This window comes from Natrix helvetica, assembly GCF_964273705.1.
Source record: "Natrix helvetica genome assembly, chromosome: 12".
Taxonomy (NCBI): domain Eukaryota; kingdom Metazoa; phylum Chordata; class Lepidosauria; order Squamata; family Natricidae; genus Natrix; species Natrix helvetica.
In genome coordinates, this window is record NC_138556.1 from 13,534,767 (window position 1) to 13,560,384 (window position 25,618).

The 25,618-nt window shown below is 43.1% G+C and overlaps 1 protein-coding gene across 2 annotated transcripts; it reads right to left on the bottom strand.

Annotated features, from left to right (window-relative positions):
• Window positions 1-23,870, bottom strand: SPPL2A (signal peptide peptidase like 2A). 2 transcript variants are annotated; one of them, XM_081964795.1, is made up of 16 exons: window positions 23,452-23,867; window positions 20,225-20,344; window positions 19,192-19,371; window positions 18,412-18,495; window positions 16,594-16,727; window positions 15,501-15,649; window positions 14,074-14,170; window positions 12,584-12,685; window positions 10,691-10,772; window positions 9,734-9,808; window positions 8,463-8,519; window positions 7,995-8,048; window positions 7,420-7,519; window positions 6,149-6,226; window positions 4,522-4,682; window positions 1-299 (listed from the first exon to the last, which is right to left on the bottom strand). In XM_081964795.1, exons 1-16 carry the CDS (start codon window positions 23,503-23,505, stop codon window positions 240-242), a joined length of 1,587 nt encoding a protein of 528 aa, XP_081820921.1. In that variant the 5' UTR covers window positions 23,506-23,867; the 3' UTR covers window positions 1-239. The 2 variants fall into 2 exon arrangements, with proteins under 2 accessions (XP_081820921.1, XP_081820922.1); XM_081964796.1 differs by lacking the exon at window positions 7,995-8,048 and having other exon boundaries at window positions 23,452-23,870.
• Window positions 23,871-25,618: the final 1,748 nt, after the last annotated feature.

Sequence of the window (25,618 nt, forward strand, 5' to 3'; positions counted from 1 at the left end):
TTGAATCGAACAAGGCACAGGTTTATTGAATAAGGTTTGGTACCTCGAGAGATAATAGGTTCTAACAATTCTGAGAATATCAATAGTAAACTTTTCACAAAAATATATGTGCAAGTGTAAAAAAAAGGCGATTCTTTTCATAATAAAGTGTATGAAATATTCCAGTTTAAAAATTAAACCAGTCTCTTATTATTCGAGTAGAAAAATCATAGTACATTATTTTTGGTGATGCGTTATTGTCACTCATGATGTTCGGTGGCTTGTGTGGCATTTTCTTCATTAGAAGCGGAATTCATCACCTGGGTATAAAAGAAATGGTATGTTAGTAATCAGATCACTGGCTTTATATTTTCGTTAGGCAATTACAAGGATAGTAATATAATAAAATAGGATGGTATTTAGCCAGGACCAAAGATAAAAGCGGTTTGTGTAAGTCAGTGGTTCTCAACCTGTGGGTCGGGACGCCTTTGGGTCTCGAACGGCCCTTTCACAGGGGTCGCCTAAGACCGTAGGAAAACACATATTTTCGATGGTTGTAGGAACTGAGACACCAATTTTATGGTTGGGGGTCACCACAACATGAGGAACTGCGTTAAAGGGTCGCGGCATTGGGAAAGTTGAGAACCACTGGTCTAAGTGAATAACCGGAGCCTTCATTCCCAAGCAACAAAACAAACACTAAAGTTTTACTATTGGTTTACAAATTCATATATTTGTAAAGTGTGAGTAGAATGACTTGCATGAGAAATTAAAAATGACTGTTTCTTCTTTTCAGGAAACCCTGGAAAATAAACCGAGCATTTCTCTATCTTTTTCTATGACCTGCAGAAATAAAATAAAGGCAAACTATCCTGATTCCTTCCCATTTATCCCCTGCCTTTCTACCCCAGGTGTACTTAAGGCAGCGTGCAAGCATGAAAGCTGCACAATTTATTGTGATGCAGAGTTGAACGTAACTTTCTAGAGGGAGAGAAAAATATCTGGCGTACCTACTTCCATTTAAGCATCAAGCCCATAAAAATATGCAGATTATTTTTATATCATTTTCTAAGCTATCACACGGGTTCTTTGGCCGATTCAGAATCCTTGCTAGGTTAGACTAAAAGGGCCGGATGGAAAAACACAAGTGGACAAAAAATCATGGTGATTATTAAGCTTTAACTGTCCAACGGGTTCCAAAGATCTAAAAGCAGATGCCAGGAAACCCCAGAAAAAAATCTATTTACATTTATCCACATGGCTAACTAGAAATGGAACCAAACAGCAAGCTCCAAATAGCATCACTCTTTGTGCCACTATAATTTATGGGCCATGAGAATGCAACAATGAAAAGGCAGGAGTATATTGGCTCGGGTATCAAGATCTGTGCCCTTTCAAGATTTCCAAAAATATGCATCCAATCGCTGCTTAGCAAACACATCGGGTGTTTTTGTAAAAGAAAACCTGGTTGGCCGGGAAATTTGTTCAGAAACTGCATTGCAAGATCACTCGCGACACTTTGAAGCTAAGGCTTGTTTGCGTCTCAAATACAATGAGAACAAAACAAGGGTGTTTTCCCCAGGGAGCAATTCTTTTTAAAAGGCTCCTCTGGCAAACAAGCGGCAATTTGAGTTCAGGTAACTTTGAAGTGCAAAGGTAAAGGTTTCCCTCGCACATATGTGCTAGTCGTTCCCGACTCTAGGGGGCGGTGCTCATCTCCGTTTCAAAGCCGAAGAGCCAGCGCTGTCTCCATGGTCATGTGGCCGGCATGACTCAACAGCGAAGGCGCACGGAGCACTGTTACCTTCCCACCAAAGGTGGTCCCTATTTTTCTACATTTTTTACATGCTTTCGAACTGCTAGGTTGGCAGAAGCTGGGACAAGTAACGGGAGCTCACTCCGTTATGCGGCGCTAGGGATTCGAACCGTCGAAATGCCAACCTTTCTGATTGACAAGCTCAGCGTCTTAGCTACTCAGCAACCGTGTCCCTTTGAACTTGGAAGTGTAACTGCCTCTAAAAAAAAGACTCCAGGTTTTCCCACTCAGCAAATTTGGACGTAATACCTGACAGTTAATCGATTCTGTTGACTTTTCTCCCTGTTCTTAACTTTAAAAGATTCCACCACTTGGGGCTGAATGTTAATAGCCTGAACTTGCAAGAAATAAAGCATGTGGACTTTTGCTTTTAAAAAGTGCAAGATACATAGGAAAGTAGAACGAAAAGATTTCTTGCCGCTGAGAATTTAGACTACTAGATTAAAGGTCTCGTTGAACTGAATCCTGCTTGAACTGCCTTCAAATTCTCCTGCTGCGAGTTAGGATTTTCATTCCAGACTAAGTCCTGCTGACACAAAGATCCAAAGTTCAAAGCAACTGAAATCCTTCCTTGCCGAGGAAAGCATATGAAACTATTGCTATGGCAACATTAAGTACTTCTAAATAATGAAATTTGCCACTTGAGATACGAGTACTTGGTTGTTAGTTTGGAAGTGGGACGGAAGTAGTAAGGCCGGGGGACTCCCATTAGGTAAATGAAAAGGTTCCCCTCGCACATATGTTAGTCATTCCCGACTTTAAGGGACGGTGCTCATCTCCGTTTCTAAGCCGAAGAGACAGCGCTGTCCGAAGATGTCTCCATGGTCAAGTGGCCGCCATGACTAAACGCCGAAGACGCACGGAACGCTGTTACCTTCCCACTAAAGGTGGTCCCTATTTTTCTACTTGCATTTTTACGTGCTTTTGAACTGCTAGCTTGGCAGAAGCTGGGACAAGTAACGGGAGCTCACTCCATTACGCGGCGCTAGGGATTCGAACTGCTGAACTGCCGACCTTTCCGAGCGACAAGCTCAGCGTCTCAGCCACTGAGCCACCGTTATTCCTGTTAGAAACATGTTCATTCTGAATTACTTTGCATATTTTTTTCTTTCTGTTTATTTCCCAGCCTCAGCTTTTAAACACGGCTCGGGAAGCTGAGCCCGTTGTGAGATTTGAAAAGAGCCACAAAGTACATATTGAACTTAGCTACGCTGCTCTGGTTCCTACAGCAATGATTGCCTCCTCAATTGATAAAAGGTTCAGAAGGCCTCTGTGTAAACATCCAGCTGCACAATCCTCCATTATCTGCCGACAGGCCTGTGAGTTCACAGGAAAGAGGCTCAAAGGAAAATAAAGAAGGCTCTCGCTCTTGTTAATTTGGGGGATTTATTGGCTTTAGAACTGGTTCCGTAAGTGAAATTCTTGTCACTTCCTCCTGCCCATTTCAATCAATCTCTTTTTAAGGGGGCCAAAACTGTGCATAGAAAAGAATGGTTTGCTGTTTTAGGCAGATACCAAACTTTCTGATATCTGATTTCTGCGTTTTTCTTTTCTTCTGGCAACTCTTGTGCATGCGCACACTGGGAACAGGCTCCCGCTGTTCCTCTGCCTCACTGCTGCCTAGCTCCGTAGGCACCTGATCACTGCCAGACAGCTTCAGCCCCATCCCTGCCTCCAACACAGAGCCCTCATCCGAGCCTTCCCCAGCCTCCAGGACTGGCCCATGCTCCTCCCCAACCTCCTCACTGTCCGACTCTGCTGACAGCTCAAAACAGATACATGGAAAAGCAGTGTAGGCATGGCGAAAAATAAACTGGAAGACAAGCAGGGAATACAGCAGGAAATGGATCTTGTAAGTGGCCAAAGGAAGGGGACAAAGGGCATTTCAAACTGGCTCTGACCCTCTCAGATCTACTTTTTCTGCCCTCCTGGTCTCCTTCAAAAAAAAAAACATTCCCTTTCGGCAAGGTATTTGGTGAAGGTTTACTTTATTTGCTCTTAAGATTATGGAGAGCTGGCTTGGTATAGCGGATTAAGGCACACCAGGCTAAAAACAGAGAGACTGTGAACTTTAATTCTCCCTTAGGCACGAAACCAGCTGGACGACTTAGAGCCAGTCATTCTCTCTCGGCCCAGGAAGACGGCAACGGCAAAACACTTCCCAAAATGTTGCCAAGCGAACCGCAGGGGCTTTTCCAGGCAATCCGAAGGAGTCAAGGGTGACTTGAAAGCCCACACACTTTCGGACGGATTCTCTCTCTTTTTTTTTTCTCCAGAGCTCAAGGCAGCACATGTAGCATCTCTGCTTCCAAATATTATGTCTACGCTCACAACCGGGGGTGGGGCTGCTGGGGGTTCGCAGGGGTTCAAGAAAACCTCTAGCTAAGATTTTGTGCAGTTCGGAGAACCCTCAAATCCCCACTCCTGGCTGGCCCCGTCCACCCTGCACCTCTCAGGAGTACCCACACGGCCTGTTTTGGATGCAGGTAAGTGCAGGGCGTGCGCAGAGGCTCGGGGTGGGCAAAAAACGGGTCTACCGAAAGTTCGGGAAAGCCAGAAACGGGGTCATTTCTGGCGTCCAGAGCGCCTCTGGAGCCTGTAGAGGCCATTTTCACCCTCCTAACCCAACCGCTATGGTCATCTCTGGATCTCAACAAGCCCTGCCCCCTGTGTGAAGAAGAACAAGCAGTATCTACTCACAGGACCCCCGAGTAGTCTTTCCTCACCTGATAGCTGTTACCGTTCCAGAATTTTTTCATCTCCTTGCGGTACAAAGCCACCAGGACACAAGGGATGAGTGTGCAAGGCACTAAATAGAGAAGAGCTGGCTGAGCCTTCCTCATCAGTATTAGAGAGACGAAGGTGAGCACCATGCCGACACCATAAGCTGCAGAACAAGGTAAACATTAACAAAAAAACACATCACCAAATATCGCAGATTTTTCGGCTCCTTGGTTTAGGGCTGAGCATGGTGATTTCTTTTTATTTATTAAATTTGTATGGCTGCCCAATTCACCATCAGGCAGTTCTAGGCGGCTTACACAAGAAGCCAAAATGGCAATATTAAAACATTCAAAGAGTGAGAGTTACTATCAGGTGCAAACAACCAGATCCATATATATATATATAAGGTTCAAGATGACTACTTCATTGTTCTCTGCCTCTTATACAGGAATTTCCCCAGACTCACAGTTTCATATGGAAACTACTAGATAAGGCCCTCAGCCAGTGTTTCTCAACCTTGGCGACTTTAAGTCCTGTGGACTTCAACTCCCAGAATCCCCCAGCCTGGAAGATGAAGTCCACAGGACTTAAAGTCGCCAAGGTTGAGAAACACTGCCCTAAGCATTCAGAGCAGGTCAGACCTAGCTGTCTTGTTAATTAAATTAAGACCACATAGCGCTGTGATGGCGAACCTATGACAGATGTGCCAGAGGTGGCACGTACAGCCCTCTCTGTGGGCATGCGCGCCATTGCCAGCTGCTCTTCTGGTTTCCGGCACACACATGCGCACCAGTCAGCTAGTCTTCATAGGCGTCGGAGCACCGGAAAACGGCCTGAAAATGGCCAAAACCCAGGCCGTTTTCAGGGCGGTTTTTCGGCTGGTTTTTCAAAATAAACAGCCAGGCCAAAAACAGGCCAAAAAACAGCTGGAAAATGACCCCAAAAAACAGCTTGGAAAATAGCCTGAAAATGGCCTGGAAAATGTCCAAAATATCAGGCTGTTTTTCAAGCTGTTTTCAGGCCGTTTTTAAAAAAAAAAAAACCAGCCAGGCCAAAAATAGGCCAGAAAACAGCTGAAAAATGGCCCCCCAAACAGCCTGGAAAATAGCCTGGAAAACGGCCCAGAAAACGTCCCCAAAAAAAAACAGGCCGTTTTTCAGGCTGTTTTTCAAAAATGGCCCGGAAAATAGCCTAAAAATGGTCCAGAAAATTGCCTGGAAAACAGCCAAAATATAGGCATGTGCGCACCCGCCAGCTGGTCTTGAGGTTTCCGGAGCTCCGTCACACATACATGCACACCCGTTCCAGTTTGGGAACTCGGTGCCGAAAAGGTTCCCCATCCCTGACATAAGAGAGTCTAGGTGTCTTCTGTGCTTCAGCCCTCCCAGCAGAGATGGTTGCTCTCCGACATCATTCAAACTAACAAGGATAGCTAGGAAAGGAGCAACCTACAGCGGGGTGGAGGTGAAATAATCTCTTAATCCACTAATGCCTCCATCAGGACCCCAGGCCAAATGGCAGAGTCAGTTTTGAAGACCATCTCCTAAAAGGCCAAGAGGCCCGGGTCGGATCTCACCTCAAGGGGCATTCCCAATACCGTTTTTCAAAATAACTATTGGGATAGATTACCTATGGTGCAGACAATGAAATACACGGAGGAGGAGGTGGTTTGCACATCAAACCTGTTGCAGTACGCGACCAGGAGACCTTAAAAAAAAAAACACAAAAACACCCAAAATGAAAGACGGGTCAGAGAGATTTTTGTCAGAAAGAAAATGACCACACTCGTGAAATTAAGACCACAACTGAGCCCAAAACTGTTGTTGTTAAATGAGAAATTTGTTGAGTTTTTCCCCATTTTTACACCTTTTTTGCTACATTTGTTAAGTGAATCACGGAGGTTTAGGAGAGCTGTAAGTTTCATTATCCACTCTTAACTTCTTTCCCTCTCATAATTTTAACCTGGGGTCTATAAGTGCTTATAAATAACCTTGGACTAAGCAATAACTTTTTTTTTCAGTTTTCCCCTGCTTTTTTTGCCTTTTCTGCCTTTGGTAAGAAAATAAATATATCAACTTATACTTGGAGATCTGACTGCAAATTATTGTTCTGGCAGTGGGGCCCACAGAATTCTATGGGTTGCATTTAGCTATATTAGAATTTACTCTGCAGATTCTCTGGTACAATAATTTTTATACTCGATGAGGAAAAAACAGTCAAACCAGAAGAGTAAACTCGGACTCTCTTTTCTGTGCAATATACATGTATAAGGTGTGTTTGTGCGAACAAAACGGCTTAGAAACCAGGAAACGTGCTATAGGTAAAGGTAAAGTACATATGTGCCAGTCATTTCCGACTCTAGGGGGCGGTGCTCATCTCCGTTTCAAAGCCAAAGAGCCAGCGCTGTCCAAAAACATCTCTGTGGTCATGTGGCCGGCATGACTCAACACCGAAGGCGCACGGAACGCTGTTCCCTTCCCACCAAAGGTGGTCCCTATTTTTTCTACTTGCATTTTTACATGCTTTTGAACTGCTAGGTTGGCAGAAGCTGGGACAAGTAACAGGAGCTCACTCCGTTACGCGGCGCTAGGGATTCGAACTGCCGAACTGCTGATCTTTCTGATCGACAAGCTCAGCGTCTTAGCCACTGAGCGTCCCTGAAACTTGCTCTATATGGACCTAAAATATCCCACCCGGTCATTATATGAAGAATTCTTTCCCTGTGTTGTCTAAAGCACCATGTTAGGTTAGCAATAGCACTTGGTCTTATATACCGCTTCACAGTACTTTTACAGCCCTCTCTAAGCCGTTTACAGAGTCCCCCAACAATCTGGGTCCTCATTTTACTACCTCGGAAGGATGGAAGGCAGAGTCAACCCACAGCTGAAAGAGAATCTTACCTGGAATAACAATATCACCAAATCCAAGTAATGAAAATGGCCTCAAACACAACACTGTTGGTGACAATTCCAACCTGGGCACCTTGAAGACCACGGGCAACTGAAAAACAGATGTTTTTTTTAAAAAAAAAACAACAGCAACCCTCTAAGGCCAATCCAAAGCATGTTTCACGAAAAATAAGAATTTAATCAGAATCATCTCCTCATCTAGCTTACACAGAAAAAGGGTTAACGTTCAGAAAACAGCAACCAAGAAGCAAGAGTGCAGAAAAAAGTATGATCAAACACAAACGCCACACAGCAAACATCTGTATTTAGCAGACAGACACCACTGACAAATGATTGGATAAAATGAAGAACCCCGGGAAATGAGGAAAAGACGACTTTTAGCCTGATCAGAATTGATTGGGCAACACTTAAGATCTCAATCTTGAAGAAAGTGGAGAAGACAGAGAATCAGGTGTGGGTTTTTTTCCCCCTGCCCCAAAAGAATATTGATTGATTTTTATTTTTTTATTTTTGGGGAAAGTAGGCCATTGAAAATCCATGGAATGTATCTGAAACACAATCCTTACTTTCTCATGAGGAGCTGACTGTTCAGCAGAGGCTTCCATCAAGTTTCCATCACTCTAGGATCAAACCCAAGTCAACAAGCATTTAATACTTGGAAGAAAAAAGATTTTTAAAAATGGCTACATTTTGTAAGCAGTTTATATTGGGATATTCAGGGCAATCGCCCAGCATACTTTTTACACTGAGGAGGAAAAAGACTAATCCTGCATTCGCTTTCTCTCCCCCCAAAAAAAGTTTAAGGCAATGTTTCTCAACCGTGGCAACTTGGAAGATGGGTGGACTTCAACTCCCAGAAATTCTGGAAGTTGAAGTCCGCGCATTTTCAGGTGGCCAAGGTTGAAAAACCCTGCTTTAAGAAGTCTCTAAGATGCTTTTAGCATATTTATGTAAAACAAGTGCAATATTTATAAGGTAACTCAACCTGTGCAAACAGAAGCTACTTTTTTCCCCAAAAGATTTAATATGCCTACCTTTTCACTGCTGTCAAGCGGTCCAACCGCCACTTCAACCATAATACTTTCTCCACTCTGAAAGTTTGAAAAAAAAAAGAATATTGATGCTGAAGCAGTCATTCTGGAAATATTTAAAATGTCAGGCATTTAAAAGTCAATGCATTTTTTTTTCCAGGACATGTTTGGCCAGGACACTCCCTGGCAAAAGTCCTATCAAACGGAATGAATTAGGAACCAGGATGGCTCATAATCCTATAAAGATAAACATGAGATGACACTAAAGAAAAAAGCAAAATCAGAGCAAACTTGATAACCCAGCTGGTTCTATGTGATTTACAGGAAATGCCAGCTACAAGTATATTTCACAAATTTATTAGAAACAACAAGCATCCAACTGGGCGGATTTAATGCCATTTCTATCAGGTCAGGAAACTTAAAACACATAAACATAACACTGAAAAGCACCTGAAGCCTAAGCACATATTTCAAAATAAAATAAACGGAAGATAAAAAAGAGTAGATATGCGAATTGTTATATAATAAATGAAATAAATAATGGCATTTTAGTCTCCCTGTTTTGAGAACTGGACTATTGGTCCTGAAATAAATGGTCTGGAATATCTAAAAGTCCTAGAATTAAGAGTCTGGGCTCTTACATGGTTCACTTTATCTAGACCTTATTCTAATTTAATGGAATCACAGTGCCACACAAAGGCAACTGATGGCATTGAACAACAGCCAATGTTCTACAGCTAGTCCTTGATTTGAGTCCAGGATTTCTGTTTCTAAGCACAGAGGTTGTTAAGCAAATCACACAAAAAAATTGTGACCATTCCCCCCCTCCCCCGGCTGTTAAGCAAGTTACTGCGCTTGTTAAGTGAATCATGTGGTCATTAACAAACCCAGGTTTGCCCACTGACATTTCTTGCCAGATGTGGGCTGGAAAGTTCACAACCGGTGATCACAAGATCCTGGGATGCTTCAACCATGATAAATACATGCCGGTTGTCAAGTGCCCTGATTTCTGATCATGTGGTTGTGGAGATGTTGTGATGGTGATAAGTGAGAGGACCTGTTGTAAGTCAACTCCAAATGGTTGTTATATGAATATTTTCAAGCGACTACCCGCTTAGTCTTTATACTTCTACACCAGGTATGGATCAAATAAAAAAGTTGGACTTGTACACTTGAAACTTTCACTGTATTGAGGGCATATTTTTCATCAAAACACCGAAAATGGAACCCCCTCTGCATGATGAAAAGAATAGTTATAAAACCTGCATACTTACTTTTGTAATGTAAGGTGTGATGAAGACAAAAAACACATCATATAAAAGAAGGAGACCTAGAAGAATCACACATGACTAGAGAACAAAGAAGAGATGTTTATTTTTTTAAACAAAGCAAAACAAAATGTATGCAAAAACCTTTCAAACTTAAAAGACATTCATTCCACATTTGGGACGCTTTTCCTAATTCTCTGGTTCTTTCTAGGAATGGCCATAAACAGCTGCATACATACAAATTCTTTGGTCATAGAATAAACAGACTACAACCAATGGTATCTTGTTCAGGGCATTGAATGAGTTAACTTTAAGTACAATTTACTCTACTCCGGGAAGGTCTTATTTTCAGGGAAACAGGGTAGATGTAGCCCAAAGATTGTGATTCAGTAAAAAAAAAAAACAATCAGAAAACAAATTAGATAGCCAGTTGATTTTTAGAAAAAGAAATTGTAATCATATATGTATATATACTATTTTTTTAAACCCCCGAGCCCTACTATCACTTTCAACTGTATGTTCAGATCTTCAAATCAACAGTAGAAATTTTGTTTTTGCTCTTATAAATTCCCTTATAAGTGCTATATCAGGGGTGTCCAAACTTGGGAACTTTAAGACTTGTGGACTTCAACTCCCAGAATTCCCGTCCACAAGTCTTAAAGTTCCCAAGTTTGGACACCCCTGTGCTATATTATTTCACTATAACCCAATGATTGTATGCCTCTCTGTTCGATATCTGTTAACATTGGCTGAAAACACATTTCTTTCCTCAGCCTTACTGCCTGTGTTAGCACCTCTGTAACGTATTTTGTCAAAGAAAGTTAACTGCAACGGGAAAAATCTTTCCGAGCCGCTCTGAAACAAAATTTAAGACTACAGCTGAGTGGCAGATTAAAATACTCTCTTTCCTTCACTCTCTAATTTACTGTGTCTGTATATGTTTAGCTAAATAAGTTACTGTACCTTGAAGTTAGGCATTTTGAGTGTTTTGATAAAGTTCACACAGAACGAAATTCCAAGGATGTTTTGTAAAATCCAAGCCCATCTAAAATTTTAAAAAAAGGTTATGTGTTAAACACAGGAATAAGAATCATTCATATACTTGTTCAAACTTCAGATATGATCCTCAACAAACAAACATATATACATACACATACACACAAACACACACAAATAAATAAATAAATAAAAATGGCTGTGTGTGTGTATGTTCCAGCATAACTCTGGAACGCCTCAAGCAATTTCAACCAAATTTGTTACGCAGATTACTTACTTTCTGGAAACGAATACTGTGAGGGTAAGACATCCCTAACACTCCTCGGGGTGTGTGTTCTGCTAAGATACAGCTTGTTGTGCCTTAAAATGGCTTCTACCGTACTGCCTTAGAATGGTTTCTACTGTACAGCGCTGTGGAGTTGCTACGGTAACAGCTTCACTGTACTCCACAAGTTGGCTCCCTCTGGTAAGGGGGGAAATCCAACATTAGAAATTGCGGCAACGTTCATGGAAGGGGGGTTGGGATAAATAAATACCCAGACAATGTAGGGTTATCGGCTAGTAATGAATAAAAGATAATGTTCCTCTGAGCATAACATCACAGGTTTCTGAATAAATACACACACAGAAGGTTTGGACAAGTGAAGAACCCACTGTCATTTAAAACAGGGGTGTCCCCCCCCCAGTCCCTGCACGAGCGGCACTGGGCCAGGCATGCCAGCAACCGGATTAGGCAAAAAAGAGAAGTCCCGTCTGTGAGATGAAGGTAGCATGCAAACCCATGTTCCTACCAGTCCATGGCAAAAGCTTTCTCCATGGTCCCTGGCTCCCAAAAGGTTGGGTGCCACTTATCTAAAACTATGTTATTGAAAAGAGAAAACTTGATCCTTTTCACTGGTGACTCAGCCCTGCTTCGATAAGACAGATGAATTAACAGCCAATTTTGTGGGCTTGAGCTCCTGGCATTAAAAAAAAAACAACCCTCTTCAGCTCTCTGAAAATTTAAAATATAGACACAGACACCAAAGTGCGCAAGATTTTGGAAAGGGGAGAGGAAGAGCTATCCTGGAAGAGATATCCACAGGGAGTGGGGGGGAATCCAAGATATTGGGCACTATCTAAAAAAATCAGGGTTTATTAAAGTGTCTGAAGTTGTCTGAAGCTGGGTGGGTGTGGCCAACTCGATGTCACTCATGCAGAGGGGCGCCTCACCAGCCTCTACTCGCCCCTCCCCTCCCAGCCACTCCTTGCCTCCCCACCCGGGCTCCTTCGGAAGCAGTTGTTGGACCTAAGCAGCCCCCAGGAGAAAGAGTTGGCAAAACAGCTCAGTTCAAATTGGGTCTGACCGAGAAGGAGGCTCAGTAGAAGCACCTCACTGAGGACTAGGGACATAGGCTTTCCAAGCAGAGGGAAGACCTGCAGGAGTGCAAGGCCGGGTAGAGGTAACTGGAGGCTCAGCGGGCTGAGATAGTCAGCCAGTTCCCGGCCATGATGCAATCCCACTGGAACAAGGCCCCCCGGCTCTTTGCCACCTGTGGCGCTTCCCTCCAGCCTTCACCCAAAGCCCCACATCAGGAGGCTGAAGCAGACCCCAAGTCAGAATGTCTCCCCTTCTCCGACCCGCACAAAAAGACCCCCAAAGGGGGAGACTCTCTGCAGCATCACAAGCATCCATTGCACGTATCCGGCCCAGGGGGCGTAGTTTGAGGACCCCCTGATTTAATGCAATATAAAAAAATGCAAATAATTTTTCTGCGGACCACCAAACTTTTCTCGCGGACCACCAGTGGTCCACGGACCACCAGTTGGTGACCGCTGCTTTAAACCACTAAACCAAACTGGCTCTTTTTCTTCCCTTACCTATCGTCGTTCCGAAACACGGCCCAGGTAACGGACAGCGCTACGCAAAACAGAAAGAGGAAAACAAGCCTCACTTCAAGAGCCCGATTCCACCACGGAAACCTAAAACAATACAGTTAACAACAACACATCAGCATTGCAAATACAGGAAGCAGGGTACATTTTCCAGTAACAATTTCAGTATCACACTCAGCAAATTTCACGTGGGTTTTTCCCCCACCCCCGCTTCTATCTAAGATATAAGTTGGAAGGAAGCAAAGAATATCAGCATATACTCGCTTCAGTTGTAAGATGGCTGGGCGTACAAATTCAAGAAATGAAAATGAAGAGACCGGCTTTGCATTGCGAGATCACAGTTTACACGTCACTATTTCCTTGTCATTATGCATATGGAGATTTCCCAGGTGTCCATTTAGCATCCGTACTTATTTTATTATATATAAGTTTAAATAAATAAAAAAAACACTGGCTGCTCTCTCAGGTCTTGTGGTAGAGAAGTTACAGAGCCTTGAGTGGGCTGCTTGTTGTTTTATTTGTCCGGACAATTTTCATTATTGTTTCCTCGTGTTAAGGGTGAGCTGTCTAAATAAATTCTGGAATCATGTGACTTCTATATATCTAACAAACAAATCAACAAACAAATACCTGCAGACACCTGTGATCCACAGGCTGCTCCTTGATTAATTCTGAGTCATTCTTTTCACGCCTTTCTATAAACCAATACTTGACACCACCTATCTTTGCAAAATACATTCTTAACATTTATTTATTTTCTTCCACCACCACCATCACCCCCAGCTTTCTGATCCCTTGAGTTCCTACTTGGGCTCGAACAGATTCAGATCTAGTCTTTCTCAGCCAGGAGATGTTTTTCTCAATCTCTTGAAGTTCCTCCATGAATTAAAGAGATCCTTGGTGCTCTCTGAGCTTGGTTGTTTTCTTGCAGATGTTTCATTACCCAACTAGGTAACATGATCAATGCTAGAAGGTTCATCCGGTTGGCAATGAAACGACTGCAAGAAAACAACCAATGCTCAGAGAGCATTAAGGACCTCACCATTCAACCCTGAGCTACAAATATTCTCTTCTATTGGCAAGTTAAGGAGAAAACCAGGATTAGCCACACAGGAGTTATTAGGTCAAAAGCCCACGTCGCTGGTTGCCAGTTGTTAAGCAGGCAATCAGTGGACCTGCCTACCAGATATTCCTCAATCAGGTTCCTTCTGGATCCATAAGATCCCTGGAACATGTCATTTTAATTGGCCCACAGAGTTCACGGGTTAATCTCTTGTGGACCTGGAAGTGATTTGAAAACCACAAGGTGCCAACTGATACACTTTCCATATCCATCACTAAATAACTGGCCTGCGGGCATCCAACATCTGATCAATTGGAGGCCAAATTGAGATTTCACTGGGACTTAACTTGCATCTGCAAAAATTATTATTCTTATCTCTTTTTAAAAAGTCATATATAGTAGAGCACCTTACCTGCATTGTCCATAAGGTATAGTTTTCAGTAGGGCAGAGAGACAGGAGTACATGCTGGAAACAGATGCTATGCAGAATATGCTAATGACCACATACACTAGACAAGAAGAGAGAACAAGGAGGAGGAGAGGGTTAGTGTTGTGGCCCCAACGGAGCCGGTGGCAGACTCAGATAGTGAGGAGGTTGGGGAGGGACATGGGCCAGTCCTGGAGTCTTGGGAAGGCTCTGACAAGGGCTCTGCGTCGGAGGCAGAGATGGGGCCAGCGCTGTCTGACAGTTATCAGCTGCCTTTGGAGTTGGACATCAATGGGGCAGAAGAACAGCTGGAGCCTGTTCCCAGTGTGCGCATGCGCGGAGTTGACAGGAGAAGGGAACAGCTAAGGAACAAGGGTTGACTCAGGAGTAAAGCCACAGGTGGACGGTGAATGGCCCCTCCCATAGGGAATAAAGAGGAGCAAAAGGGGAGGGGAGTTTGCAATTAGTTCAATTCATTAGGGTGAAGATCTGTTCCTAACTTCTTGCCAAGTATTATCTGCTACAGCGTGGCGTTTGGAAGATATCGGCCTGGCAGTTCTCCAAGCCTGATAAAAGTCTGTAGTTGTGAAATCTCTTGAAAAACTTTTGGCCAGGACTTTGCTGGAGAGGAATTCACTTTAAACTAAATAAAAGAGGTTTTATCGGAACGAGGAGTTGGCTTCCTGCTTTTGGGAAGCCTGGGTCAGAACAGTTACAAGCAAATTGGCTAGAACCAACCGACTATCAATCTTTCAGTTAACGGGGAAGAGAGATTCACATAAAAATGGATACAGGTAATCCTCATTTAGCAACCACCACTGGAACAACTCAAGTCATTAAGCGAAGCATTTGCTAAGTAAAAGGACGCCTGTTACTTCAGCTCTCCTTTTCTTTGCAGATCAGCGAAGATCGTAAATTTGAGGATTGTTCGCAAAGTTAATTTTTCATCACCACCGTTAACTGAGAACAGTTTTCCAAGGCAGTCACTAAATAAGGACTACCTATTGCAGAGGTATATATTCTTCTTCTTGCTTTTTATCCATTTTCTTGAGGAAATGCCCCGTATAACATTCAGACACAACATTTAAGCAAACCACATATTTCTCTCTCCGTGGCTTATGGCCAGCCTACAATAGGGGAAGCATAATAATTACCACCACACAAGGCTACAAATGCCTAAAAAGTACTTGTAAAATCACTTTGCGGGGTCATGAAAAATCTGTCTTAAATTGCAGCAGGAAGATTTGCTTTCTTGAAGGTCCATAACAGTTTGGGCAGGCCAAGCTGTCTCAGGAAGTAACAAACCAAAATCCATTTCCGCAACACTTATTTTAAACTATCAAAGGCATTCAATCCAGTAACAAGTTTCCCCTTCCAATCCCAGGCTCAATAAACGCTCTTTTTTTTTTTACCGAGCCATTTGTAGAAGAAATACATCAAGACCAGCATAATGCAACAGAAGGACACAAAGATGACCACAGACAGAGGGGTTAAAGTAACACTTTCTTCATCCGATAATGACTCATTGCTTCCGGGGTTGGGGCCTCGTTTCAGCTTCTCACTGGGTGGACAAAAAAAGAAGCACTTAGGAAATTGCCCCAGATGAGGACTTCTTTATCTGGGCAAGTTTGCCCCGGTGGTCCTATAATTCTTGACAAAAAAAAATGCAACCTCCCAGTTCTTCAAAGACACATTTTTTGACCTTTACTTCTTGCGGGTGTGTAAGCAGAGTGTGTACAGTGCAGAGATACTCAAGGGATTGTGTGTGTTGTCTTCCAACATCTAGCTTTTGGGACCTCTCGTAGCAGATTTATTTATTATATTTATTTGCTGCCCATCTGTTTTGACCCGGCTCACACTTTTGAGTGCGGACTCAAAAGATTCCTTTATTAGGAGCGTGGCAGCCCCGGCAAAACGTTTTTCTCGCAGGCTAACAAGTTCCTCCACCCGGAAGATGAATAGTTATCTGCCACATCTATTCATCTCTGCCCCCTGCCTTTTATCCCCAGAGCTAGGGTGGGGCTTCGCTAGCAGTGGTGGCTCTTCCTTCCCAAGGACCGGCCTATAGATTTCTATTGCTCTCCTCTCCTCTGCGCATCCGGCACTGGACCCAGCTGTTCCTCCTTTTCCTCATCAACCACCTCCAGACCTGGGGGCTCTTAACTCTCTATCTAAGGGCTGACGGACGGCCCAGGTTCTGCCTCTGTCTCTCTCTGACAGCTCCATTCCTTCTTCTCCCTCAAAGCTCCCAGGTTGCACTAATGCTGACCCTGATTTTCACGCCACCTCCTCCTCCTCTGATTTGGCTGTTGGAGGGGGAACACCATCTCATATTGAAACCACTCTGGGCGATACCTTTACTTCCATTGTTCCATTTACTTGAAGAACTGAAGCAGCGTGCAAGGAATTTGCACAGCGAATGGCAACCCAACAAATGCAACTCTATGCTAACCGTCAGCTTTAGAAATGTTTTTTTTATATTACGGTAAAAAAAATCAAACTCACAGCTCTGCCCTGCCACTCCAGTAGCCTCCAACAGACACACAGAACATCGCAATTAGGAAAATGATCACCACACTGTAGTCAAAGAGCGGTTCAGGGGGTGTATATAATCCCACATTAACATTTCTTCCAAGAGTCTAAAAATGAGAAACACATCAGTTAGACATGTTGGTTGAATCTTAGACATTATTCCCCCCCCCATATGAATAACCCATTCATAGCCACTTTACTTTTGTTGGGCAATCAGTTTATGGCCATTTAGAATCAGCGAATCCAGTGGACAGCTATGATTTAAAAAAAAATTAACTCTGCAAGCTTTACGAAGAAGTCGTGAAAAAAGCAGTGGAAAGAAAAGGGCTAAATATAAGATGGTTCTCAGCTACAAATAAAATGTTGTCTCTTTAATAATATACATAGAAAAGTTTGAAAGTAAAAGTTTAGAAGTTTATAAATGGGCCTTGCCACCGGCAAGACTGGCGAAGATGTTTAAAGACAAATCAGCTAAATGTTGGACATGTCATCAGACGCCTGGCTCATATTATCATATGTGGTGGACATGCATAGAAGCAAGAAAATATTGGACTAAAATACATACGTGGCTGGAAAAGATGATACAACAACACATTGACTTAAAACCTGAAATATTTTTGTTGGGGATTTAACCAGAAAACTATAGTAAAGAAAATGTATACTTGATTATCCATGTTATAAGAGCAGCTAGGATTGTATTTGCACAAAATTGGGAAAGTGAAGAGACCCCTACAAAGGAGAATGTGATTAGGAAAATACTAGAATAGGCAGAAATGAATGGACTGACACTGGCTATTAAAGAGAAAGAACACACTGATTATGATATAATTTGGGAATCATTTCACTGATGGTTAGAGAATAGATATAAGAATTAGTAGTAAAAGAAATTGTGTAAAATATAGAAAATGTATTAATAGCTAATATAATTAATAGTTAAATAAATCGTGAAGAGGATTGTTATTGTATTAGACGTTTAAGGTATTGGAAATTAAGCTAAGAATAGATTAAATAATGAATATGACTGTAAGTTTTAATTGTTGGCCCAAAACATTTTTACGACACACTGTTTAATAGAAAAAGGATTATTTATATTCAAATAAAATTTAAAAAACATTAAAAAAAGAAAAAGAAAAGTTTAGAAGAACGTTCTCCTCTGCCGAAAGACTTCAAAGAAATGAAGCAGGATGTTCTTAGTGAAGTGTTCTCAGCTATTCTGGATGCTGAAGTCCAAACATTTTAAAAATGCTAAGAGGATCCTGCAATAAGCAAGGGTTAAGTCTAGATGGCCTCTAAGATCGTCTCTAGGATTCTGAGGAGGAACAACCGCGTAGAAGGAGAAGCGAAGAGAAAAAGGCAAAAAAAGGAAATGAAAGAAGAAACCAGAGGATGTCATACAAGCAAATACTGCAAAAAATCTCAGTTAAGTGATTTGCGTAATGCTTGTTTCAGGAAGGAAGGGTTATTGCTTTATTCGGTGCCACTTTAAGGAACCCACGGAGGGGGTGAAAAATACCAAACTTTCCCTAAATCAGCAAAAGAAAGGATTTCTTGGCAAAGCCCATCCTCTCAAAACAAGGTTAAATAATCTTCAATCCCAATTAGGAATCGGAAACTCAAAATAACTGTAAAGATAGCGCCAGCAGTGGGTGTCAGTAAATATTAAAATAGGGAAGCAGACCAAAGAAAAAAAGCCTCTGTGCGTACCCCAAAAAAATCTATGAATTTCCAACAGAAGCCGTTTGTTTTTCTCATTCATCCGCACAAAAAAGCCACCGTGAAAAGGATGTTTACCTGTTCCAAATCCTTTATATCTGAGTCTTTAACGAGCGCAATGGGAATGGTGAGATTGTCGGTCTTGTTCCCTCCAGGAGAACTCTAGACAAATGGAAATAACTTTTGAGTCTGGTTACCTGAGCCGAGGCTGGATTAAATCACAGACATTTCTCAAGAAAGGGGCTCTCAATTCCTCCCATCTGTCTTTCAACACGGACCACCCCCATTCCACGCTATTATGTGTCAAACTCAAGGCCTGGGGGCCAGACGTGGCCCGCGGGTGCTTAGATGTGGCCCACGGGGCCGTCCTGGAAAGTGAAGGACTAGCCTGCAATGTCTCTGCCAGCAAAAACGGAGCTTGGGAGGGCCGCACGCAGCTCTCCTGAGCTCCATTTTTGGTGACAGAGGGTTGCAGCCGAAAACAGAGCTCAGGAGCCCGGGAGCACTCTATAAGCTTCCTAAAGGCTATCCATGCTCTTTTTTAAAATGAAAAACGGGCCCGTGTTTGCGAAAAACTGACTATTTTTGCTTGGTTCCCCCCCCCCCCAAACACTCTGCAAGCTCTCTAAAGGCTATTCATGCCTTTTCGAGGAGAAAAAACGGGCCCGTTTTCACAAAAAATGGGCCATTTTTGGCAGGTTTGCAGAGTGCAAAAACTTTTTTTTTATTTGCCTCTTCAAAACCTTGGTGCGTCTTATCCTGCGAAACATACAGTAACATTTGAAAAATGGACAAATTATTCTCCATACATCAAAAGGCTGACAGAAATCAATCGATTGGTCAAAAACAGGACCTTACTATGGAAGTTTCGCTGGCCACCAGCAACAATTTAGCACCCAAATGCTGAGCAATCTCTGCCTTTTCTAGAAAAGTGCAATTTCCCCTCTTCACTACGATGGCTTTGTTCTTGATGTCTTTGGTAATGTCGGATCGGCTGCAGAGCAGCTTAGGGGTCAGGAACTCCAGCTTTGCATAGTCCTAAAGGATCATAAAAATAAGTCATTAAAAAAAAACCTAACCCAAAAATTAAAGAGCAAGCACGCAAGAGACTTCTACAAGGTAATTGCAACAGGTCCTGTTTGTCCCTTCCTATTATTTACAGGAACCAGAGTTAAAATCCTTAACACAGGGTAGCAACTGCCTTTTGTGAGAATGCAAGGATGACACCCTATGTTAAAGGTCTCTATCTTTCTGTTAGAGGCCAACAGCGGTTCCAGAAGCCAACTTTTCAATTCCTTAAAGCACACAAGGTCGCTTAAAGCTGCCTCTCATGTCTGCAGCTGTTTCTGGGGAAAGATGCAGCTGCTTTAAGGAGCTGCAGGCAAGTCCCGTCTGGCCGCCCCCGTTTCCTGAACCAACTTTCTGCCTTTGAATCTGAAATCTTTCTGCCAAGCAAACCTGAAATGCAACATTTCCCTACCGTGCTAGCTTTCTGCTTACAGAAACTTAACAAGGATGGTATTCCCAGCGTTCCTCCACCCAGCCCAATCTTATCATTTTCAAATATTCCACTCCCACGTCTTTCTACTACATGTGTGAATCCCGACTTAGCTGCCCTGCTTCCTTACAATTGTACTATACCGCACTATAGCTTGGCCCGTGATATTTCCCGTAGGGATGCCAATTGCTTCTATGTTCTCACACTATACTAACTGATTTGATGGCTTATGCTTATCGTAATTCGAGATTCTGGTTATCACCTTTAAACCCCTACATAGCTTGGGTAACATGAGTAAAATATAGCTTTATTGGTTAGCCAAAGTTGTGAAACTTGTCAATGTCCCCAAACTGAAATTCATTCAGTTCTTAATAATTATGTATAAATACTTACAATGCTAGATAAGCTATCAGGAAGGGAAGTCCAGATGGAATTGTAAAAGATGCAATAATTCTTTGTTAAATAGGGTTTGTCAATTTGAACTACATGCAGAATTCCTCCTTGGGCACTTATCTATTATTAGAAAAAGAAAAAGAAACAGATTATTTAAGAACTACTGTTATTTTTTTTAATTATTAGGAATGAACAAGAATCACATGAGGCCATATATACATCTGACAGTTTAAAAAATTGAATATTGTTTAAAGTCAAGCTTGAGCTAAGAAAGCTGACTTCAGTAAGACCACCCCAGTTTCAAAACTGATGTATGCAATGAACTCAATTAGTCATTTGATTCCCCTTTCTTTTTAAATCAAAGTTCCATAGAAGTCGTTCTTTGTTAAGCCAAGCAAAACTTAGCAACAGATTTAAGCTTTTGAGTTTCTCAAACCCTTTCTCGGACAAAATTAAAACTGCCAAGAAAAAAAAATGTATCTTTCAATCAATTATTCAAACATTTTCATTCTAAGAATTCAGGAAGTTTGTAGATTGAACTGCTGGACATTTTCACATGATGTGGTTCCCCTAACTAAGTTTAGATTAAGCAAAAACATTTCGTAGGTGGCAAAAGATTTGATTTAACATTAAGTGGGATCTTTCTTCACCTAGAAGAATGTTTGCAGTTGTGTAAACATCACTGTTTACCAATAATGTCATGTTTGTTTTGTTCATCTGTTGCTCTCGTTTAAGGCCTTGGAAATATGTAATCAAAAACGTTCTTCAAGATGTTAGATGCTGATTGGCTGAATCATCAGATTCCACAGAGTGACTCAGATTATGGTTCAGGAGGGATTTAACCACATGCCATCCTGTTTTGTTTTTTTCCCTGTCCATCCTTAAAACTGAGTTTGACTTACGATGATGATCTCATGGGCACAGTCACAAAAGCTGTAACCTATTTAAGATGAGATTCTTATACATGGTTTTAAACATTGTGTTAAGGGAAAAGATATTCAAGCAAGTCACGAAAACTTAATGACTTCCCTATGAAATGACGGCTGGAGTTTTGTTTATTCAGTTTGCAACACTCTGTGTTCTAATTCCCTTTTTTTTCCTGGCATCAAAGCTGATTGATGAAACACTGTGTGTGAATTTTGTTCTCCTGTCCTGATCATGTGTTGTTTAAGGACTAGACACTTACTCACGGCCACAGTATTGAGTAAGCAGCTATTAATCCGCTAGAAAAATGTTTTTGGCAAATCTGTGTCTGCCAATTTGGCTCTTTTTTAAACCAAAAACAGGAACTGCGAAGGTTTGGTGCGATGTGAATAGTAACTGAAAACATTTAGATACGTGTGACAATTATTAAGTTTCATGCTACCTAAAAAAATATCACCAATCTATGCTAGCTACAACTGCATTTGTTGTAAGTCATTTATTTATGTTATTCGCATCCCAGCTTTATTATTTTTACAAATAATGGAAGGCGGCAAAAACGTATCCAACACACCTTCCTCCTCTTATTTTCTCCATAACAACAACCCTGTGAGGTCCAAAGTCACCCAGCAGGCTGGATGCAGCTTGAGATTGAAACCCCTATACTAGACCAAACTGCTCCATTGATGGAATTAAGCCAGGCATTTGGAAGTCTAAAATACCCACCAACAAAACTAACTTATACATCAACAGAGTCCGATCGGTTTCAAAGGCAGACCTATTAAAAGACAGACCACAACAATAGAAACACCGCCAGTTGTCATCCAGACAGCTCACAGCTCGTCACTCCAACAAAGCTACAACCGACACTAGACAATCTGCGTTACACTTTCTCAGGCACCCACAACTACGTAGAAAAAAAATTCTTGGGACTTGAAGCAGATTTTTTTGAGTTTCCTAGTATGATTTATGTGGATTGCTTATTTTGCATCCTAGGCCTATCGCTGTTGCATCTTACGATTTATGATGAATGTATTTTAGGATGACTATGATCTGATTTATTGGTTATAGCTTTTATGTACACGGAGAGCTTACGCACCGAAGACAAATTTCTTGCGTGCCCAATCACACTTGGTCAATAAACAATTCTATTCTATTGCATTCTATTTTCATAAGCCGCAAGGGAGCCACAGGCATGAGTAGGCCCATCTACAGGATCTACAGCAGAGTCTATTTTGCTCCCACATCTATACCCACAGCACTATTACAGGCCCCAACAACTGCACACCCAAGATTGTTGGGGGCAATTGGCTGACTCTGTAAACTGCTTAGAGCCGGCTGTAAAATGGTATATAAGTTTAAGTGCTAGTGCTATTACTAGAAGCATGAATAATAATAATACTAGTCCTTCCTTCCTTATTCCCTTTCTCATTCTCCTTCCTGGTGGCACAGTGCTTAGCATGCAGTACTGCAGGCCACTTCTGCTGACTGCAAGTTAGCAGCTCAAACCTCACCAGGCTCAAGGTTGACTCAGCCTTCCATCCTTCCGTGGTCGCTAAAACGAGGAACCCAGATTGTCGTGGGGCGAGAGGCTGACTCTGTAAACCGTTTAGAGCGGGCTGTAAAAGCACTGTGAAGCGGCATATAAAGCCTAAGTGCTATTGCAGCACCTGGGAAGGTAAACAATGGCCTACGCAAAGCAGCAGTTGCCGAAGCCAGCAGGAGCAAAGTCGAAGTCCAGCAACCAACGCTGTCAATTTCCAGGACCCGCCTCTCTCCTCGTCCCCAAAACTCAAAAGCGCCGCTTGTTCCCTTTCTCTCCAGCAAGCCCCCGTGTCATGGCTGAGACCGAGCGCGCATGCGCAAACAAACAAACAAACGGAGAAGCCCACCTGGCTGGGGTTTTCACAGGGGTTCAGACGGACCCGTGAACTGGGATGCACGGGAAGCCCCGTTCCCACGTTCCCTTAGAGGGGCACCGAAGTCCCCGGGGGAGGGAGGCGCCGAGGAGGGCGCTCTCTGCTCTGCTGCCCCTTGCCCTCTTCCTATGCTCAGAGGCCAGGTGCGTGGGAGTTCTAGGCTAAGGGGCTTGGGGGAAAAGCCCACCCGGGGGGGGGGGTTCCCGCGTTGGGGGGAAAGCCCGACTCGTGGCGCCCGCGGAGGTTTCGCTTCCACCGCTGGAAAGCCCCCGAGAGCCTCAGCTGGGGCGGGGGTCTAGCCCGGAATTCCCCCTTCCCTGCCCGGCCAGGGGGTCCCGCGACGTGTCCCCCTCCCCTTCCGAGCGCCTGCCTCCCCAGAGCCCTTACCAGCGGCAGGAGCAGGGCCCAGAGCACGGCCCGCAGCAACCGGGCGGCCCCCATGCCCCGTGCCTGGCTTCCACGCCGCCCCCGCGGAGGCTCGATGGCCCGCAGCCAACCGTTCTCCCCCCGCGGTTCCTATTACGCTGCTGCTGCTGCCGCCGGCACCGAGCACGTCTTCTTTCCGGGGCGGCTGCCGGCGCTCGGCACGGCCAGGATTTCGCCTCCTCTTCTGGGCGGGCTTTCCTCCGGGGCAGAGGCGGCACAGACGCCGGCGGAAAAAGCCGGCCCGGAGGAGGGGAGGAAGAGGAGGAGGAAGCAGCGGCGGCGGCGGCCAAGGGCGCTCCCTCGGAGCAAACGACCCACACCGGTTCCAGGGGATTCCTATCCACCCCGAGGGATGGTCCTGATCACGAGGGGGAAGCCTCCAATCAATCCATCCATCAATCAAATCTCTTGCAGGACAGGAAGCCCCCCAATCAATCAGTCAAATCCCTTGCAGGACAGGAAGCCCCCCAATCCATCCATCCAATCTCTTGCAGGACAGGAAGCCCCCCAATCCATCCATCCACATGTGCCATAGGTTCGCCATCACAAGTCTATGATATTAATTTCCCCTACAGAGATGATTTCATTGGCCTTTTCCCCAACCCTGCCAGCCATGGCAAAGGCAGCCCGTGGCAGCAATTAAAATCTCTGCCTTTTGAACTATGAAGGGCTGGCTTGGCTGCCTGCTATTCTGGCTTGTTGACACACTGGGAGGCTGTTAAATACACTGCCCTCTCTTAACAGGCAATTACAACAGCTCTCCTTTTGTGCAAGACCTGACTCGTTGCCCAACAAGCCCCGCTCCCTGCTACAGGGAGGATCCTCCAGCCGATTTATTTTTGGTAGGAGAGAAATTGTCAGCTGTAGGAAGTGAGCACATGACCAGCCTTGTTCCTGAAATGTAGACTAAAGTATGACATTTAAGGCAGCCATTCAGATGTGTTAGGTAACATTCAGACACAAGTGGAATCAATGGGACTTGTGATAGCTGGAGAGCATTAACAAAGTGCAGGTCAAATGATTAAGCCACTATGGAGTAGCTTTTGAACTATTTAAACAGCTTAATTTCTTTCTTCTTTGGGCAAAGTTTCTAAGAAAGTTACCAGTGGTTTTGGCATATTCTAATAAAACCTAAAGCTGTCCTTTTGTCCTATTCTCTCCCCTAAAGAGAGCGCACTGCCAGTTTCAGCTTTGTTTTGCAATTCAGTCAATAACATTGAATCCTTTATAGGAAACAATATTGAGACATTTGGTAAATAACAAAGGAACAGCACTTGCGCTGTGGCTGACTTTAAAGCAGCCTTTCAAAATTCAAGGCCAAACAGCTTTCAAAAATATTTAATCCATCTCTAGTACCTGATCTATATTATTTAATTCCATTTGTATTACATTCACTGATACAGTACCTATAGTTTGAGGTAATAGTCAAGGACAAGGATGAACACAAGGATTGTCAAATACTTGATCTGTTTTTATAAGAGGACAGGCGCCTTCTGCGGAAGAAATGCTATTCTGAATAATATTCACACAAACGTTTTAGTAAGAGCGAGTTACTTACAATTGTACACAGGCCCACTTGTTAAAAATGCCTACCGGTATTTCAAAACCTGAAGCACTCTGCAGTAAAATCAATGACCACCATCTATTTAAAGCAAATTTATTTTCCAATAATAGAAGATCCATTCAATCTAGGACTTCAGCCTTCTGCTTTCACTTCATGAAGCTGAAATGAAGTTGATAGCATATATAACACATTTGGGCACATCAGTAGAATGCTTCAGTTCTCTTCTACAAGTACCTTTTGTCTCATGAACTAAAATTTGACCACTACAATTTAAATTATAGTCCACAGATACCAGAATACAGTTTCAGGCAAGAATTGATAGTACAAGAAATTGATTGAATTTAATTCAGACAAATGTTTCTGGATTCATTTGGGTCAGAACTCAGTAAATTCAGAGAGCGCATCCATCTTCCAACAGTAGAAGAGAAAATATAGCTGAGCAGCACTGTATATAAAACAAGTCTTGAATTTTATAACAGAAGCAACCACTGTTAAAAAATTTTCATCACACCTTACATATTCTGGAGTTCCCACTAGTAGCAAGAATCTACTTCACAGTCCTAC

Excerpts from the sequence above, each read along its gene's own strand:
- SPPL2A (XM_081964795.1), bottom strand. The coding sequence starts at position 23,505 with ATGGGGGCCGCCCGGTTGCTGCGGGCCGTGCTCTGGGCCCTGCTCCTG. Across the intron at positions 20,345-23,451 it reads GGGCCCTGCTCCTGCCGCTG|ATAAGTGCCCAAGGAGGAAT; the intron begins GTAAGGGCTCTG and ends TTCTAATAATAG. Across the intron at positions 10,773-12,583 it reads GTGTTTCGGAACGACGATAG|ATGGGCTTGGATTTTACAAA; the intron begins GTAAGGGAAGAA and ends TTAAAATTTTAG.